At 34.6% G+C, this 21,015-nt stretch overlaps 3 protein-coding genes across 4 annotated transcripts; 2 read left to right on the top strand and 1 right to left on the bottom strand.

Annotated features, from left to right (window-relative positions):
- The first annotated feature begins 995 nt into the window (after positions 1-995).
- LOC105328406 (hypothetical protein) lies at positions 996-6,464 on the top strand. The gene is made up of 2 exons (XM_034450272.2): positions 996-1,039; positions 3,882-6,464. Exon 2 carries the CDS (start codon positions 3,901-3,903, stop codon positions 5,539-5,541), a length of 1,641 nt encoding a protein of 546 aa, XP_034306163.2. The 5' UTR covers positions 996-1,039; positions 3,882-3,900; the 3' UTR covers positions 5,542-6,464.
- A 1,615-nt stretch (positions 6,465-8,079) lies between these two features.
- On the bottom strand, positions 8,080-15,237 carry LOC105328421 (DNA excision repair protein ERCC-1). Of its 2 annotated transcripts, XM_034450275.2 has the most exons (4): positions 15,060-15,237; positions 12,351-12,508; positions 11,171-11,419; positions 8,080-8,632 (listed from the first exon to the last, which is right to left on the bottom strand). In XM_034450275.2, the coding sequence occupies exons 1-4, from the start codon at positions 15,137-15,139 to the stop codon at positions 8,223-8,225; spliced, it is 897 nt and encodes a 298-aa protein (XP_034306166.2). In that variant the 5' UTR covers positions 15,140-15,237; the 3' UTR covers positions 8,080-8,222. The 2 variants fall into 2 exon arrangements, with proteins under 2 accessions (XP_034306166.2, XP_034306165.2); XM_034450274.2 differs by lacking the exons at positions 8,080-8,632; positions 11,171-11,419; positions 12,351-12,508 and adding an exon at positions 13,480-14,637 and having other exon boundaries at positions 15,060-15,226.
- Positions 15,238-15,400: 163 nt separating this feature from the next.
- Positions 15,401-20,586, top strand: LOC105328405 (U6 snRNA-associated Sm-like protein LSm8). Its single transcript, XM_066082542.1, has 4 exons — positions 15,401-15,528; positions 15,926-15,966; positions 18,116-18,243; positions 19,886-20,586. Exons 1-4 carry the CDS (start codon positions 15,498-15,500, stop codon positions 19,974-19,976), a joined length of 291 nt encoding a protein of 96 aa, XP_065938614.1. The 5' UTR covers positions 15,401-15,497; the 3' UTR covers positions 19,977-20,586.
- Positions 20,587-21,015: the final 429 nt, after the last annotated feature.

Genomic DNA, 21,015 nt, shown 5'->3' with positions numbered 1-21,015 from the left:
ATCAAACAGAAATCTTCGCTTGATAACACTCAATTTGATATATTTGCATCATTTTCTTGCTGAAAAAATATTGTTGGGTGTTTTTCGATCAATACGATGATTTAGCTACCCTCGAAGTATAATTTTGTACTTCCCGGGTAGCTAATTAATCGTATTGGCCTTAAAAACAGCAAAATTGTATATTATAATATGATTAATTAATTCCTAACTCTCTGATCGACTCATATCAAACTATCTAGAAAAAAACAACCAGAACGTTATATTCACTTGCACGTGACCTACGATCGAGGTCAATGCATGTATAAGTTTTGCTTTTTTCTACATGGGCCTAAATATAGATCGTCCAATGAAATATCCTGTTTTTCTCTTTGTTCGGTTTTAAAACAGCAGTATTGGTATGATATTATAGAGTCCATAGACTAATTCACACTTTGCAAAAGGTGGATTGAGTTCTTTCCCTTGGTTGGGCCAGTCTAAATGTCAAAAAGGAAGCCCAAATCTTTTTTGAGTCCTGAAATCTCTCTTAATTTAATTTTATATACCTTCGATGTTTAAGTTCAATCAAAATACACGACAAAAGTCGAAAAGCCACTGTTTAAGATCGAGATGGAATTAAAATGAAATACTTTTAGAGAATAATTGAATGGCAAGGAATTTATTAAATAATGTCACGGAGTTTATATCTAATGTACATGTTTAATGTTAGTTGGATAGCAAATTATAGAAAATCTAGAAAACTCGTTGCCATCCTGTCGCTTCGCTCGTTTCGCTCGCAAAGCTTACTGGTAGGGTTTTGCATGTTCCTCATTTATTTACAACAAATCGATAAACTTGCCGACTCCTGTGATCACATAGATAACCCTTGATGCAAAAAAACTTTTTAAAGGAAGAGGACAAGGAGGTTTAAATCTAATTATAGCTCTACAACCAGGAAGTAAAGTACACGTCAAGTCTCGTATTCTCTCATTCTGATCTCCGGATTGTCATTCACGCCATTTTGGCCACATGAAATAACTTAAAAGTCACATTGATACACATGGTAAGTTATGATAATTGTATCTACATCTCATAATGGTAAAGAAGTTGAATTATTTTTAAGGTATTAAATAATAAATTTAGTCAAAAATATTAAGTCGATTAACAATTGCCAATTTTATATGTACATGTAATTTGTAATTACTGAACTGAAAGTAGTGGCCATTTTTTTAGGAACATGCATTTTTTACCATCGGGTCATACAATCACGCATTTTTTTAATTACTGTATCTCAAATCCTTTGTTGCGTGGCTTTTCCTGTTGCACCGCCTGTGTGAATTCTTGTGTGAACTTTTAGATGAATTCTGGCAGTTGGCAAAGACTTAATTCATATGCAAGGACAAAACAAAAATTGATTGAAGAATGAAAAAAATATCGGGTAAATCATGACTGGGGGATTTTTCTTCTAGTAAGTTTATGAAAAATACATGTATCAAAATGTACACACACATAGCTGCATATCTAAGATGAAAATTCGGTTTAGAGTCTTAGACTGTATGCAACAGTGAGTACGATACATACGAAAAACCTGCAATTTGATTAACCTTATTCCTTATCAAATTCTGTCCAAATAATCCTGTCAAAAATTCTTCGCGATCGGTCATTTTACTACTTATATTGTCGTTTTACTTGCCTCATACTATTACTTATTTGGTTAGTTTCTGACTCACTACGGAAATATATTGGGTTGATCAATCTCATATTTCCGTAGTGAGTCAGTAAACAACCTTATAAGTGTTATGTTTTCCCGAGGACTATCAAGCGATATATTCATTTACAAATAGCAGTGATCTACGCAAAGCCATGTACATGCCTTACATCTCGTCCAATTAAACTCATTTAAACTCTTCAAAATTATCAATACCACCTTTCAAATAGCTTTAAAAATTTTCGCTTCACCCATATTACTTACAATAATTTGTTGCTATTCAATTTTAAACCTCTGCAGAGATTTGAACAAATTTCGACGTTGCCATTTTGTTCTGCTCCAGACACAACAATTTGACGTCAATATTCAAAGGGCAACTACTCTAATTTAAAAATAATTCCAAAGGGCAACTACTATAAATATATTCAGGACTTACTGAACACAATTTCTTTGTTAAATAATATGAAATATCGAGATGAGTAGGTGAGGCAGCGGCCAATGACGGCCATATTGCCTAATATTAATCCTCAAAGAACCTACATCTAGATATATGAGGCAATCACGTGCCATGTTTAATCCAACAAAAGTGTGACATTTTAGTCCGAGGAAAAACAATTTCTCTTAATAAACCAGCAATAGACTATTCGAAATAGAAACAAGAGGCCCATGGGCCACATCGCTCACCTGAGCAACCACAGGCAAGACAAAATCAGCTTCATGGAGTCATTATACAAAATATCTGGACATTGTGGTAAAAAAACATGTAGATCCTATACAACAGTGAATATGTATTCCTCTGGATGTTCTTATATTGATAATCAAGTCCCTTTTCTAACAGGATGAATTTATAGTCATATCAGATTTAGCATTGCAGTTCTCAAAAAGACCCTTAACAATTGTTTATATACAAGATATAAACCTACATCAAACTCTGAGCCCTTTGTGAAGCCCAATTATCGTCCATGGGCCAAAGTTTAAACAATTTCAAAGATTCAGCAATATATAGAAATGCTTGGATATACGTTAAATCATATATATATAATAACGTTTCAGATTTTGTAAATAATCAAAATGTTTTCCTTTGTACAACTGAATCCCCAATGGGGTCCCACACTACTCCTAAAGATTGTGATTTGAACACATTTGAAGCTACACTATATGAAGTTGCTTTCACTAAAGTTTCAACTTTTCCAGGCAAAATTTTTTTTTAAGATTTAAAAATATTTTTCTATACATCCCTATATAAAAAAATCCCCCCCCCTCTTTTGTGACCCCACCCTACCCCCCGGGAATCATTATTTGAATACACTTGAAATCTCACTACTTGACGATGCTTCCAATCAAGTTTCAGCTTTCCTGCCCAAATGGTTCTTGAGAAGAATATTTTTAAAGATTTACTCTATATATTCCTAAGTAAAAAGTTGACCGCCCCACCATACCCCCGAGGGTAATGATTTTCACAACTTTCAATCTACACTACCTACCTGAGGATACGTCCAAAAAAGTTTCAGCTTTCCAGGCCTAATGGTTCGTGAGAAGAAGATTTTTAAAAATTTCTCGAAAAGTTTCAATAATTCCTAATTATTTCCCTTTGCACAAAGGCGTAATCCGTAATTTTCACACCTTTGAATCCCATTAGCCTAAGGATGCTTTGTGCCAAGTTTGGTTGAAATTGGCCCTGTGGTTCTTGAGAAGATGTTAACAAATGTGAAAAGTTTACAGACAGATGGACAGACGGACAGACAGACGGGCGACAGACAAAATGCGATCAGAATAGCTCACTTGAGCTTTCAGCTCAGATGAGCTAAAAAAAAGCTCAGTACATACGTATACATTTTCCAATTCAGTCTCAAAGTTCTTTTTATATCATCGTTCATGCGCGAATCCATAGAGGGGGTCGGGGACCGAATAAATAGGACTTGGATCTTGGACTTTCATCCCCACACATCCCTGCAAAAACATTGTCATTATGTATCTTGCTAAATGTAATCTGTTAAGTACTAGAGATACCAAGCTTAAATAGAACGGTTTGTGATAATCAGGAATGGAAACATCAAACGCTTCTATCTCAAATTGTGAAACTTGCATCTAGCATATTTTTTGTTTGTGTAAATTGGGCATGGGGTAGCTAAAATTCATTGACTTCTTAAGTACTTTTGATTGCAAAATAAATGTAACAGCTTCCTTTAATTTACAGGTGTTTTTTCGCATTTTGGATGGCATTATCGGAATCCCAAATACCACCCGATGCCCAGCATTATTTGGTGTGTGGCACTGAAGATTGTGAGAAGAATTGCACGTTCTACTGCAATGACTGTCACCAATCATTGTGTGAAAAATGCAGAGATGAACATCAGAAGAATAAGAAAACCAACGACCATGGAATTGTCCCTTATAAACAACGTAAACGACCGCTTCCTGAAGAGAAATGCAAGATCCACCCTACAAAACACATAGATCTTCTTTGTGAGGAATGCCAGATTCCCATTTGTTCTAAATGCACGGGCATAAAAGAACATCGCGGCCATAAAGTCACTGATCTTGAGATGGTCTATGATGAAACATGTTTACTTTTTCACGAAGAAATTGCCAAAATTCGAAGCTATTTTGAACCTACTTCTGAAGATTTGAAAAAGGAAATTGCTGGAGATGTCACAGACATGAAGAAGATCATGGAAAAAATAAGAACATCCATTAAAACTGAAGCAGAGGCTGTGAAAAAGCTGGTAGACACAGTCACATCAGATAAAATAGAACAAGTCAACAAAATACAACAGTCATTATTAGAAACGTTAAGTGGTCAAAACCAAGGAATAGATGATTATATAAACTATCTCAATGATTTGATCACAACTCTTTACGGTTACCTTTCTCCTTTAAACATACAACAATTAACAGTTGCTCTCAAATCAAAAAGCTTGATCATTCGACCCATACCAGAGACATCTAAACCAGTCCCACCCGTATTTACTGCTGGTAAATACAGCAAGGAAGATGTCGCCAAACTACTGGGTAGAATAACTGTTCCTAACACTAAACCAGAAGAAAAAAGAAAAATAAAATCTATGGAGACTGTCACCAAGGTCAGGGAGTTCACAATACCAGGTTTTTATGATGTATTTCATATATCACTGGGAAAATTAGGCAGATTATGGGCCAGTGACTATAGAGGTAACCTTGTACAAATAGATCTACATGGGAATCAGCTACAAAAGATAGAAACCAGTGGTGAATGGCAATGCTACCACACAGTCACTCGGGACGGGGATCTGATCTATACTGACAAAGACAACAAAGCCATCAAAAGGATAACACCGGGTTATACAAGCACTGAATTCATTAAAACAGGAGACTGGGTACCATCCAGCATACACTCCTCCGACATCAACGGGGACTTACTGGTGGGGATGATAAAGAACGGAAAATGTAAAGTCACCAGGTACAACAAGACTGGGACAGAAAAACAGAACATACAAAGGGACAACAAAGGACAGGAACTGTATGAGCTAGCGCACTACATCACAGAAAATATCAATGGTGATATCTGTGTATCGGACTATGCCAAACATGCTGTAGTGGTGGTGGATAAATCAGGACAACACAGGTTTTCCTACACAGGTCAGAGGTCAACGTTCACTCCCTATGGAATATGTACTGACGTTCTCGGTCACATCCTGGTGTGTGATGTTGTTAGTGAAACAGTTCATCTCCTGGATCAGGACGGTCAGTTCTTGTATCTACTACTCACATCCCAAGAGGTAAACTCTCCCAATACTGTGTGTGTGGATGATAAGAACAATCTCTGGGTGGGAAAATGGAAAACTAACACAGTGACAGTGTACAAGTATCTACAGTGAACATTATATCTCCATACATCAATTAAGTACTGTGTGTATGTTGTGAGACAATGTAACAACAACACTGTGATAGTGTACAATTACTGGTATCTACAGTGTACATTGAAGTTAATATAATTCATGTTTGTTCGTTATGTTTATCATTAGATTAATTTCAATTTCAGTTGACTATTAACTATGCAGGTATTAACATTATTTGTGTTTTTCATTTTTTTTTTATATTTATGAGAAACCACTGGCTTAGATCTTGTCCAACTATCAAAAGACTTATTTACGATACTCTGTATAATATCTAGTATGATGAAAGATGATGAGAAAACTTTTCTAACTTATTTCCCGATCTTAATGGGTCATGGGCACAATTTTGGTCAATTTCTATTTTTCTGTTTTTATTATTTACAATGCTTTATATTAGGAATGCATTACTAATAATCAAATAAAATTTGAGAGTCAGTCGTAGAGATTTAAGCAAGATATAATTAATGCAGTGCTCACAATTCTTTTTCATGTAAACAAGGCTCGTGCCCTGTTTATGTTTACATAGGTTTAATATACCACAAAAAGTCTTTTTTTCAAGCTGATTTGCCTATTTTCTTATTAATTTTAAGCATAAAGAAACATTTTCTTACGTTTAACACATTCATATTAGGTCTAAAACTGGAATTTTCACTTCAACATTTAAAATGTAAACAAATGCTTTGTTTACATAGCAAAGAATTGTAAGCTCTGTAACTCGCTTATAACTCAACAAATGACAAGTCAAATTTTGATTGCCTCTCAAAATTGCCTTATTAAAGAATTGTATACATTAAAATCGAAAAAATAATTATTGACCAAAATCGTGGCCATGCCCCTTTAAAAAAGTAAATGTGTAATACTAGTCCACGAGTTGTTTAATTGAAAATAAATCTAGTATTCCTTTTCTGATTTATTTCACTTTCATCGACAAACAGAAAAGAACAGCCATACAAATTGTTAAATTATTTTGCAGAATTATTGTTTTCCAATGGCGGCGGCAAACGCCCCTCCATCTTAAAGAAGAGCCCAAAATGCCCAAATATCGTAATGACGATAAAAGAATCTCCTAATAACGAGAAAAGATCTCGTTATAACGACAAAATACATACCTCGTAATAAGGAAAAAATATCTCGTAGTAAGTGAAGAAAAAAAAATCTCGCTATTACGAGTTAATTAACTCGTTGTTACGAGAAAAGATCTCGTATAAAAATTTACAAGTAATGATCTCGTAATTACGAGAAAAAAGCTATTTAAAATGGTTTGTATTATCTTTATGTAAAATGATACTATAAAAAGTAAACAAAAAACCGAGCAGCGTCAAAGTAAAAGCTTCCGCTATACCAAAAAGTTACAAAGAAAGCCATGTTCTGTCAAATCTATTGGTATTTTCTTTGTTTGCGAATATATTCAGCGTTGAATTATTTTCCTTTCTTATTATTTACGTGTTTTTTAAACAAGACTATGCGTTTTGGGCACTCTGGCGCATGTCCGACATCAAAAGCACGAGAGAGAGAGAGAGAGAGAGAGAGAGAGAGAGAGAGTTTTTACTACAAAATATGCATAATTACACATCAAAAGAGCCCGGCTTTCAGTACTACTTCAATACTTTGATTATGAATAGTAGTTACCACAAGCTAGGATTTTAATATATGTTGAAATGTAAAATTACACGAAGTTCTCTCCACTTATTCATATACGATAAAATTTCAAATCCGATTATTTTATGTAGAAATTAATAAATATTGATCTTTGTTATTAAAAAATTAATCAAAACAAACATTTTTTGGAAAGAAAAAAAAATAGAATGAAAGGGTAAACCAATCGACTTGGAGGTCTTTCCTGAAACGCGCCAATTTATAAAGATCTAAGACTTTTTATCATAATATTGAGATCTTTTCTAGTAATTACGATATCTGTTCTCATAATAACAAAGTCTTTAATTTTCTCGTAATTAGTAAGTTAATAGAATTATGCTCGGTTTTTACACGACCATGCGCAGATCTAGAGGGAAATCTGGTCTTCACTGACCCCCCCCCCCCCCCCTTCTTTATAGAAAAATCAAATTTATTAATCATAATAAACTTACCAAAAATAAAAATAAAAAATATCGAACCCCCAGCCCCCTCCCCCCCCCCCTTTCCCCAATGAAAAACAATTCCGGGCCCGCACATGTGTACAATGCTTAAACAAATGATGAAGCACCTTTGTTAACATTATCATTATACTAACTGTTACATGTATATAATGATTGTGCCATCTCATTCACGATTCAATTATTTTTTCCAAAGAAGGAGGGACCCGAATGATAACTTTGTTTGTTTTTATTTTGTATTTTGGTTATTATATAGTTATTTAATTTGTGAATTTTTAAAAAATGGTAAAATCCGCCCCACCCCCGCCCCCGCCCCCCCCCCCCCCATTTCCTCTTTTCCTACGCATGCATTATACATGTTTGTAGGTAGCTGTTAAACTGTGCCGTTTTACTGTTGTCTGGATGAAAAATGATATAAAAAATAGCATACTTTGTAACTGTAAAAGTCAAATTTATTTAAAGGATTCATACAATAAGTGATATTAAGCTTTTCTCCACAAACTTTTTTGAAATACATATAATATAGTTTTATAACATTATCATTTGTTGTCCTAAAAAGTACATAATACTTCAATCCCCCGACAACTTATATGTCTCATACTTTGGCGGAGTAGGTTTGACAATAAAAGTCCTCTTGGGTTTGATCTTCTTGCCGTGGTAGCCTGTCTTCCGGTGGTGCCACCCTGTTCTCGGTCGGTACCCAGCACTCATTTTCTCCCCCACCCCCTTCCACGGAATATCATCGTGCCCGGAGTTGGACACCTGACCCACGGTAGCCATGCAGTTGAAGCTAAGGGCGATCTCGTGCTTTGATGGCAGACGAAGAATCACTTTATCCCCGACTTTTCTGAGGACTTGCGCACTGGCCCCACCGGCCCGACACACGCGCCCTCCCTCCCCGGGGATCTTCTCTATGTTGTGAACAATGGTCCCCATGGGCAGGGCGCCTAGAGGGTGCGAATTTCCTTCCATAGCTCGAACTAGGAAAAATAAATATGATAAAGTTGTTATTAGCATAGTACAAGATAATTCCTTTCAAAGCTGAAAAAGGAAAACCAAGAAAAATAACAGGTGTGATATTACGGTAAAGGACAAGTGTGAATGTCCTTACAAAGACAGAACTGGGAAAAGCATTACACTCAGCAGTTATGCGGTACTAGGTGTCATTCAAATGCATTTGAGTACAAGTGCGTGTCACTTAGCGTTATATATTTTTTCTCATAATAAAAATAATATCCCTTACCTCCGAAAAATACATACATGTAACGTAGGTGACTGTGATAGACTAATGTCAGGCATGTAGAATCGTTTTTGAAAAAGGGGGGGGGGGGGGTTAAGGCTCATCAAAAAATCTTGACAAGAAAAAAAAAGAGAAAATTATTGGGGGGGGGGGGTAGCATAAATACATATAACATCAACTTCACTCTTTATTTCCTTTTTTTCATTTCAATTTTTTATATCCACCCAAAGAGGGGGGGGGGGGGGGCGCAACTCCATGTTAATTCAATTTTTAATACGTAAATTTAAGAATAATGTTTATGTTTGCTGCGAGGAAAGTGGGGGGGGGGGGGGGCAGCATGATGCTACGTGCATGAATGTAAATGGTGATGACAAATGTATTGTTTTTTTCTTATTGGTTGAAACACAAGAGAAAAGCTGTAATTGTGACAGCAAACCGGGTTTTCTTTTGTAGGAGCAGTATCCATAATAATTTGCTAAATATGATGAAAGAAGGAAATTCTGCAAGACTAGCTACATGTAGCGTGAAACTTAATCTCCATGTACATTTACATTACTATTTCCAGCTTTAGCCTTCTTAAATTAGACTACTAAATTACAATGCTATACGTAAATAAACTGTTGAATGTTTCAAAATAATACTCTAAAAGATGTAACTATTAATCGAAAAAAGATAAAAAATTTTAAACTGCTAAAGCTCTGGCCACATGTAGGGAATAAGGAAATTAGAAGTAAAATTGAAATTAAAGGTGTATAGCCCCCCCCCTTTTTTCATTTGCTTGACAAGAATTTTTGGATGAGTCTACTGCCCCCCCCCCTCCCCCCCACACACACCCTTTCAAAAACAATGCTACAAACCTGTAATTCATGGGGTGTGGACATACGCGTTTAATAATGTAATAAAACTTCACCCTATAGTATAATGATAACACATATTTTAATATAATACTTTTGGGTGATGTCTTATTACAGAAACAAGCGCCTAGCCTTCAACAGGTCCTTAATTTAAGTTCTGTATTAGGCAGCAAACAAACAACACGAAATCCAATTTGTGGAATATTAAAAACAAATTACATAACATGGATTTGAAATTGCATTTTAATATAGAAGGCAAGAGACAGAGAGATGTTTTTTTACAATAACCAACTTGATGACTATACAAACATGAAAAATACTGGGTAGCTCACCATATTTATTGTCCAAACAAAAAAGACAGAAAAATTCAGATATTTACGAGCATACATAATAACTTTTACTACAAAACAGTAGATACTCTTACATTTTTCAGTAGTGGACCACAATTAAATACATTGATTGTATAGATATCACCATGTGTTAATATACTACAGGTAGTATATGTACATGTGTATTTTCCTTATTATGGATGATGGTCTTCATTGCACCAAAGAGAAATGCCAAAGGTTTTCATTTTTCTCTAAAATATGATAAATGGAGAGAGAGAGAGAGAGAGAGAGAGAGAGAGAGAGAGAGAGAGAGAGATTGTTTAAATTTCCATATGCTGCAAGTGTAAGCTATCTAAATTCAAAGTAAATCTTGATTTTTTAAACAACTCATACTTGTAACTGTTTTATGATCATCGAAAATGTTTCTTTTTATCACTAGTGAATTTTCTTATCTTGAATATATAAAGTAGATTGTCAAGTCTAGAAATATTATTATTTTTTTATTTACATGTACAGTACAATTGTGTACATGTATAATCTAGTCAATACACATGTACAAACATATTATAATGGAGGTGATACACCCTATCTTAATAAAAAATCTTTTTATGAAATTACAGTACAATCATGTATCTGTTTTGCACTTAGCAAATGTTAACAATCTCTAAAATAATCCTGCTATAGTGTGGTTTCATTCATTTCTTGAAGCATTTGTGGATAATCTAATAAAAATATTTGTTGTGTTGGGGATCCTTCAAACAACAAAAATCCACCGAAAAATTGGTGCACAAAGAAGAATAATGGAACTTCATTTCTCAAGAAAAAGACATGTACAGACATAAGCCTTGGCAAAAGACATACTGGTACATGTACCAGCATATGTCCCCCTTCATGGGGTCTGTTTTTGATCAACAGATCTACAACTGCATGTGTTGTATTAAAACTGGATTTCTTACCTGTGTTAATTTTTTAGGTTTAACATTTATTTTTTAGATTCACCAATTCCTTGCCCAATATTTCAAAACATCAATTTTTTTAAAGTCAAGCAAATCCAATAAAGCCCAAAGGTAGTCTGAAGGACAATATTATAATTACCTGAGATGGTGGGAATGTCCCTGTTGGTTTTGATGATGTCCCCCTCCTTCATGTTCTGGTGGGCGATGATGTACCTCTTGTGGTTCCCTGTCCCCACCAGGGCGAGATGAGCAGTCCTGATCGGGTCAGGGTGGATCCGTAGCACCTTCTCCTCCAACCCCTGGGTCTCCTCAGCCTCAGGGTAGTGGTCGTCCCTCATGTACCAGTTCACTTTGGGGCCACCACCAATCTTAGCATTCACAACTTTTCCTGCATAGAAACAGATATGATTTATATCAAAGTTAGACTGACCAATAGAAAGCACTTGATGCTAATTGTTTTTCTTTCTTCAGAGGATATAAAATTCATTGTAGGGTTATAACCTAAATGGAATATACAGTTACTGAACGGTCTGTACCGATTCGACAAAATTTAACACCAGAACAGACCCCAACTAAATCCTGGCTTTACTTTCTGGGTTTACTTGGGTTTACTTTTTGAAAATTTGTGTCCAGTCGGGGTTTACTTTCAGTTTACTCTGGATTTGCTTTTGGGGTCCAATTGCACAGAAGTGTGAAGCAGACCCGTCTTTTATCTTACCATCTTACTGCCTGAATTTCTGCCCCTTGTTTTTCCAAATACACATGTAGCGTCTGCTTTCAGGGGTATACTTCTGATCGGGGTTTACTCTCTGTGTCCACTCTGGGTCTACTTTGGGTTTACTCAGGGTTAACTCTGAGTTTACACTAGTAAACCAAAAGAAAATAGAGAGTAAACCCCGAAAGTTAAAATCCAGGGTTTTGTTGGGGTTTACTTTCTGTTAGGTTGAATCTGATTTGTACTGTAACTTATATGTTCTTAGCATAGTCAGAAGGTAATAATTACCAAGTGAATAAAGAAATGTCTGTACACATCAAGTAACTATGTCACTATGCTCAGAGAGAGTGGTCAAAGGAGGGGTAACTCTTGAACAGATCAATAACTTACTTAGAACAGCTGATTCATATAAAGCTAATTCAAACTTTGCATAAAGACCACATTGACTTTTTTCCAAAGGGTATGTTCATATGTTTCCAACATCTTGATGACTATTCCATGCACTATCACTACAGTACGTACGTGTATTGTCAGTTGTCATATAAGAATAAAAGTCTAGGATTGGTTGGTGTAGTTGAAAACCATTTGCCTGTACATGTATTACCGTTCAGGTCTCTACCGCCGGACCGAATATACGTCAGTGGTTCAGTGGTGTACTTTCCATCAGGTGGTAAAACAGGGTGCCCCTTAGGCACATAGTGAAAAGGTCTTCTTTCAGTCTTGAATTTTCTTCTTGATCTGTATGCCGCTAGCCTATATGACCTGCAAAAAAAAAAAAAAAATGAAGGTACATATATACAAGTATAAATTTTTTAAAAATATATTTCCTTTTTTGGCATATATATGTCACAAATTCAATCTTCAAAATGATCCAAGAACTAAAATGAATGTAAACATGCCAATATATATGTAAAACATTCAAAAGTTTCTAGAATATTAAATGTCAATTTTTAATTCGGTTGTTATTAATCTAAGATTTGAATTAGACATCAAATTTTAAATTACATGAAGATATTCTAAAAATAGTAAAGCAATGGAGGGGGTAAGATGAATATAGTTTATTGTACAAATGAATTGTATTCTGGTCTGGTTTGTATCTTAACAAAACCTAAATATGAGTCGCTGTTGGACTAATACCAAAACCTAAATAAGAGTCGCTGTTGGATTAATACTGTATCTCCCCTAGGGAATCCTTTGATAAAAGCCATAGTCCCGTTTGTCTAAAGGATGTAACCTTGACCTTCGTCATCTATTCCTAGTTCAGCTAAGGTCATTAGCCTGCTTCTACTGCCTACTCATGTATGTGCATATAAAATAATTTATTTTGAAACATTATGGACTATACATAAATGGAAACAAACATACATAGATATTTGGAAAGTCAGTGACTACATAAAGTGGAATAAACTGAGAGACAGACAGATGTGGGGCTTTGTTACAACTTAAAAATCAGTGTTCCTGGTGAGTAATATATTAACCAAGAGCAGAAGGTCCCAGCTGGGTTTCTCTCTAGGAATCTAAGTCGCTTTGAATACATGTAACTACATGTATCAACTATCCTAGGAAAGTTCAAACCCTTGTATTTCGAGAAATTCCTTGAAATCTAAAAACCTCAATTTCTTTTTACTACAAATCATTAATTCATCACAAACTCTGAATAGAAGATTACAGAAAAGTTTTATTTTTTTCTTTAGGAAAAAACCCACAGTATGGTAAACACATGATTTTTACAATATAAACAACGGACATATTCACCCAAACTAACTTTTAAATGTACATAACATACTGTGTAAGTTTCTATGATGTTTCTCAACATGACAAAATCTTTTCAGCTACACACTTTCACTATTATATCACTATACACCTCATCACATGGTTATTTTTTTTTTCTTGGATTTCAAAAAAGGCTCATTAAACAGATCAAACGCCCTCTTTGCTTTTTGGGGTCCGAACCCTGGACAGAAAGACAGGTCCTCTTGATTTGCCTTCAGAACACCCTCCACTGTGTGAAATGTGCTTAGTAAGGTCATGGCATCCGTTTTGTTGACCGACCTCACTGAGGTCAGGCATTCAGTGACCTTTGACATGTAGTCCTTCTCCGTTTTCTCCATTATGGCATCCGGTGGTTTGTGCTCGTAGACTTTGTAAGTCTCAAGGTATCGTCCTGCTTCCTCTGCAGAAAAAGCCAGAATCAAAGTGCAGTCTGCTAGGATGCAGATTTTGGCTAACTCTTTCACGAGATGATGAGGCTCTTTTATGTCCACCTGCACCAATAATACCCGCAGGTCGTAGTATCTGCGCAGCTGCTTCAGACGTTCATGAATATAGTTCGGATTCAGCTGATGATAGCGTAGACTGAGAAACAGGGCACAAGCCGTCTTTCCCATTTCATAGTCTGGAATGATGTCTCCGAACTCGTAAGGAATACTACGTATGAATTTCAATATGGGGTTTCCTCTTTGTCTTGAATTCACTATTAAGCTGTTGGTATTCAAGGATTTTACAGCGGTTGGTATACTGGGTTCTGGAGCAGATGGGTTGGATGGTTTACTGATTTCTGTCTTCTTAGATGCGTTGTCAGACACGGAGAGACTTGAGGCAGAACTACTGGTATGAGGGGGTAACAAATTTTTTGACGGATTCACTGATATTGAAGGCATGTGCTGCCGCAAGCTTGAAGTGGATTGCTCATCTGTTCTGATGGATTTATCAAGGTCCCGTGCATCTGTTACCTTACCCTCCTTTTTCATTTGTTGAAATTTACTAAATGAGTTTAATGCAGAGGCTTCAGATGAGTCCTGTACCTCATCTGCGGTAGGAATTTTGAATTTTTTCCGTTCAGTTGCCATGGTTTTTAAATAAATTTGTGTAATGCTCTTCAAAGTTGGCAGCTGAAATATAAATAATGACTTTCTAAGAGTCAAATGTCTAACAAGACTTAGTTTAAACAAGTTTTTTGTTTTGTCTATCTTTAATATATGCCACTTCTGCAGGGGTCTGCTAAGAAACCGTAGTAGGTACATATCTTTATTCTTCTTGGTTGAACAGACAAAAACAAAGGAGGATATATATTAAACAATTCGATGGAGGTGATCGCCCCCCCCCCCCCCCGAAAAAAAAGAGCAATGGCTTTTACGAATAAGATAATAAAATCTGAAGGGCAGGCAATACAGGATGTACATTGAAAAAGCAGTCGATTCAATCGAGTCTCTTTGACTTGTAAAAGTTAAGACCATTCACTGGTACACTGCCACTGGTAAACAAGTTTTACTTGTTCATTGCAGAATATATATGGAAGATATGCATTAGTTACCTTTCTGAAGAACAAAATACGTTTGTCAGACTACTACTTCTTAAAAGAGAAAACGTCTGTTTGAATATAGACAGAGCCATTGCCTTCTTAAGCGCTCATCTATTGAAACATTACTGTGATTATCAACATTCACATTTTTTCAAGGGCGCTGACATTTTACGTTGTTACGCGCATGTGCCAGGGGATCTGTAATTTTGTTGTTTAGAAATTTCTGGTTATTTTTCAAATCGTTGAAATATTCATATTTTTTCTCAAGAAAATGTTTTTAAAAACATTTTTTAAATTATACCTGATTAATAATTGTCAGAATGATTTTACTCATAAAAACATTTCTCTGTAGAATTGGCATGTTAACGTACTTCTCCCTCAGAAGAATAGGAAAAGATAACTCTCTCCGAAAAAATAGAAATCGTTTGAATAGCGTTCGAAGATTCAACCATGTCGTCGGCGTTAGAATCTTACGTCAATCGTATCCTTTACATAACGTAGACAATTATGATTTCACATAAGTTAATATGTATACATTCGATATGTTACTTGATACAGGTTTGAAGTACTAGATCTTGTGCAAAAAACTTGAAAAAGTGGGGGTTTTGTACAAAGCTGAAAGGGACACTATTTCATGTTTTCCTTTCAACAGTTCAGAATCTGTAAAGTGATTTAGCACCATGCAGGTTTAATTTTTCTGATAGTGTTGAGATTTACCAGGGACGTATATACTGTTATATAAGTCTCTGGATTTACAGAATGCATGCAAATATAATCAATGCACATATTTTAAACATATGTGCTTTGAAATCAATTAATATATAAATCATGTACATGTAAATTATCAAGAAGTTATCCATCCTTGACCACCGCATCAGGAACTGTATCCATTGTTACTGCTGATGGAAGAATAATTGTGGTAAGTTTACAAACAGAATGATAAACAAACCATATCACAGTAACTGGGGAACTTCACCTGGTACAGTGCCATTGTTTAATGAACTATGAAGCAATTAATGTTGAATATGTGACGGTCAGGCCGATTTGAATACCGGTGCCAGATAGCTCAATTTGAAGAGTGCCTGACTAGATATTCAGGGGGCCCAGGTTCAAATGCCAGTCCGGTCCGTCATTATTTTGATCTCCCAATCTGTTACGAACTGACAGGTGAACTCCTGCAAGGGGAAGAGCCTGGGGTGATCCTCAAGGGCACAGATCATATAAGGGGGGAGGAATGTGACTGTCAGACCGGTTTGAGTAGCGGCACCAGATAGCTCAGTTGGTAGCTAGTCTAAATAAGAGCACCTATCAGTGAATAGAGATTCAGGGAGCCTTGGTTAGAATCTTGGTCTGGTCTGTCATATTTCTCCCAACCCTTTACATATGTAAAATTCAAATTTATGATATATTGGCAAACTCTTTGAATTTGAGTAGTTTTGGAGTTTCGGTGCATCTTGTATCAGCCCTAGACCCCAATATATTAATGCTCTGCAGGTCATTATACAGCTGTCACTGCATGAGGCTGATCATAATTAAGTATGATGTGAAAATCATGCATATATTGTTTATTTCATGCTTCGGCTTTATGAAAAAAAGATTTGTTTTAATTTGCTCTTACTTCCGAAAATGGTATACTTTGATTTGACTTTGCGATGGTTGTTTGGGAAATTTTTTTTTCTTGAGTCATGCATGTCATATGCCAAAATGAAAGAAAATATAGATGTTTAACCGAAAGTACCTTAAATTTGCCAAGGGCATAGACTCCTTCACAGTATCTGCTCTCTTGCAGGGCAAATTGACATAATTTGGTGAAACATTAGCCTCGTTAGGTTATGTACAGCAATTGTTTGATTTACATCATTTAATTATATAATTTTAAAACTGTTTGGAGTATTCGCCAACTAAAACCTTATCACACTAGATGAATTCAATAATTTGCTCTAAAAAAAGAGCCATACAATACTGCAATATCGCAAAAGGATCTATTTACAATTTTACAACATTTACAAGCGTTATAATCGGAACAAATAAAATTAATGTTAGTGGATTTGTCTCCCTTTAAGTCCCTTATTTTTTGCTTATCAATCTTGCTGTACATTACATTCACAAATTTGTTTGTTTAATTTTGTGCCTTTTTTCCATTTACTAGCTTTATAGACATCCTCTAACTTGCTCAACTGTCATCCATGATGTAATTAAAATATAAGATAATAAAATATAATTAAAATAATTCTATTTCTCAAAAGTCTATGATGTTGAACTTCAATGTAGTCTTATTTCAATCTAATTAAAATTAGATCTTTGATCTGCTCCTAATAGATAGCTACACAAAGTAGCAATCTTTTAAGAGTGGATCAAAGATCTAATTTTAATTAATAGATTGGTCTTATGTAAACATGAGAACTTGATCGACCAGGATCCATAGGCACTTGACATTAAAACTTATTTTATTTTCATAACAGTTTTATATCTTAATTCCCTGTATTATTAATTTAAGATGACGGCTTTTTTCATAAATTCCTGTAACTATACACGGAAAAAGAAATATATTTTGAGTCAAGTGTCTGAATTTAGTATTTGGTAATTGATTACCAGTCTAAAGCACAGACCTGTTTTATGTGCATAACAAGTTTGTTCAACAGGACATTGAGTTTAAAAAAACCTCTCAGCCAAAGTTTAAGAATTTCTAAAAAAAACAAAAAAACAAAAACAAATATTAACAGTTACACAAATAATCATTGAATTACACATAGAACACCTCCGCTGCCTAAGAATGAGATATTTGAGAGCCAGGATTTTTAAAGTGAGTTTGAGTTGATTGCTTCCGAAAGGGGTGTGGTTCAATATAATTGGAGTTGATGTGGCATTTGCAAAACAAACGTGCAAAACAAACAGTACAACATATTGCTATTTCATATACCGGTACACATTCAAATAAACCTATTACATGTACAAAGTTTGTTTTTAACATGCAGTTAAAACAGATAATACACCGTAAAAATGATGTTTATGTTTTGAATTAAATTTATTATGTCTTTTAATGCTGTTTTTATCTCAATTTCTAAAAGGGCACATTGAAAGGTTTTGACCAGACCATCAACCTGATCTTGGACGAGAGCCACGAGCGAGTGTACAGCACGACCCAGGGCGTGGAACAGGTCATTCTGGGACTGTACATCATCAGGGGAGACAATGTGTATGTATATTTAGGAAATAAACAGCAATGTTAAAATGTTCACGGGGATATGAACTTGGTTGGTCACATGATCAAATCCTGTTAAGCCTGAAGGGCCTCTCGGAAGATTTGATCACGTTACGACCAAGTTCAAATCCCGATGAACTTTTTAACATTGCTGTTTATTACTTTCATTTACAATGTTTACATCTGAAAAAGACGAACCGTTTAGAATTGTGAAAATTACAGAGATTTTATGTTTACAATAATCCAACGGACAAGCATTAAGCGCGTGCTATTATCATTGTGACACCATGAAAGAGTTTACACAGAATTGAACGTTTTCCCTATTCTAAAGGTTCATATAAGAAAACATATTTGCAAATGTTAATATCTGTTATTACTTTTTGAAGAAGTTAAGACCTAGGATAAATATAAGACCAAAAGTTAAATATAAAGGATTTGGTACTCTGGCTAAAGAAATTTCAATATAATGTGACAGGCAGGTATTTTTTATATATCGTAGAATAAGATTATATAAAGAACTAGGTACAATTTCAGACATATTTTGCCCTGTTTTAGAGTGAATTTTTAAAATATCACAAAAAATGAAATGCAACGTTTATTTACACAAAAATATCCATAAATTAAGAATCTCTAAATAGTTACGTGATGAGACTGTCACAAGGTTAATTGTGACGTCATAAACAGTGCATTTTCCCGTAATTTTCATAAAACTGAGCAGAAGACACAAGTTCCTTGGTGGTTTTTTGAATAGAAAAATATGTCCGCAGCCGTCGCCAATGGTGAAACTCATATTATAACTTTATCATGTGATATCACATAAAATATATCAATTTCGTTGTGGGCAAAGGCTGCGGACACATTTTCCTCTGAGAAAATGTGCCATTTTTCATCATTTTTGACTAAATTTTTAGAAACATGCCAAAATGTCAAAGTCATAATTATTTTTTTGAAACAAGATAAAAGTTTTTAATCTGGTGCTTTATATATACCAAAATGTCAAAGTCATAATTATTTTTTTGAAACAAGATAAAAGTTTTTAATCTGGTGCTTTATATACACACATGTTCAAGATGGTATATGTGTTTTTTTTATGAGATTTGAACAACTTTTGAATTTTAGGGCAAATATTGAAAGAAACTGTACTTTCTTCTTTTCAAGTTATCAATCGAGTTACTCCCCTTATTCACTGTTCAATGCTTAAAGCGTCAAATGAGAAACGCTGCCTTTTTAAATATCGTGAATATTGTGATTCAAAATTATATTACCCAGCAATTAATGCTTCTGCAAATAAAAGTGTGCAAATTTCGTAGAACATCACCACTTTGACTGTTTCATACAGTGTGAATTCTGTCATTGATCAAACCATTCTTTTACAAGTTTAATGTTGCTTTTGATTGAAGTGGCAACATATAGGGTAACCTATAAATGTATTTTGGTGGTTGTTAGAGAATATAATGTAATTGGCTATTTTATCCTTGTAGTTTTTTGTAGGTTTGATAAAAAGTTTCTTAATTCCTCATGATCAAACCATACTGTCTAATGTTCTTCTGATTTTAGTGGCAACATTTAGGGTAACCTGTAAATGTATTTTGATTGCTGTTAGTAATATTTTATTTCGTATCTTTTCTCCGAACAGGGCTGTTATAGGAGAAATTGATGATGACGCGGACAATGGTCTCGATTTCAACAACATCAAAGCAGAGCCTCTGAATTCAGTTTCCCATTGAAGTTTTGCTTCTCATCTCAAGTGGTTCATTGCTGTTACTCTAAAGTTTGAAAACTGAAACTTCTGCCATCAAGAAATTTATTCTCATCATTCATTTTTATCATCTTCATAACTCTCTATAAATGGTCCCATTTGACAGTCAACAAGCCATCTTTCAATCATACCAGTACGTGTTAATGTTATATTTTAGTTGAATTTTAGGATCAAAAATTAAAATCATGCCACTGAATGCTATTATACTTTACATGTACATGTATTTTTCTTTATACATACATTGTATATATACACTGTATGAAATCACATTAATATAGTGTATGAAAAAAACCCGCATGTATAACAGCTGTTATATATAAAGAACTCTTTTTACTATTTTGTTTAAAATTCCGATCAGATATAATTAATGTGTCTTATTAATTTCAACAAATACATCTGAATAGGAACTTATTAATAAGATGAGCTATTTTGTCAACTAGATTATTTCTTTGTCATTGGCAGGCATGGCCTGATATTGATTCTTTTTGTTATTATTATATACATGTACCATGTGATGTATGTCAAACTGTACATAATTGTGTATTGTGATATTGTCAAATATATACAAACTGATTTTATCTCAGTGTATGTGATGTTTCTCTTCAGAGCTGATTACAGATGATCAATAGTTATTTAAAGGTTTATCAAATATGAAAAATTTAAAGCAATATGAGCTGCAATTTTCATGTTGAATTTTTTTCTTCAAAAATGTTATTTTCTGCTAAAATGACCCAAAAATATCATGGCTTTTAAATTTCTGTTAGCCATTTTCTTGTAGGATTAGCCATCAAGAAGCCTTAATTGGTAAAAATTGAATTATTGTCACCCCCTACCAAAAAAATTATTGCTATATATTTCTTAGATGAGTACCGGTAATCTTTCTTTTTACAAAAATTAATGATTTGCTCAAATCTTATTTATCATAAAAGTTTACCTGCAGTCTTTTCATACTAACAGGTTTTTGGAACCAAAATAAAATTTTAAAAAATAACAGCTGATATTGCTTT

Source organism: Magallana gigas, chromosome 4, assembly GCF_963853765.1.
Source record: "Magallana gigas chromosome 4, xbMagGiga1.1, whole genome shotgun sequence".
NCBI lineage: Eukaryota > Metazoa > Mollusca > Bivalvia > Ostreida > Ostreidae > Magallana > Magallana gigas.
Note: the sequence above shows the minus strand (reverse complement) of the source record. Positions and strands in the feature narration are given on the sequence as shown.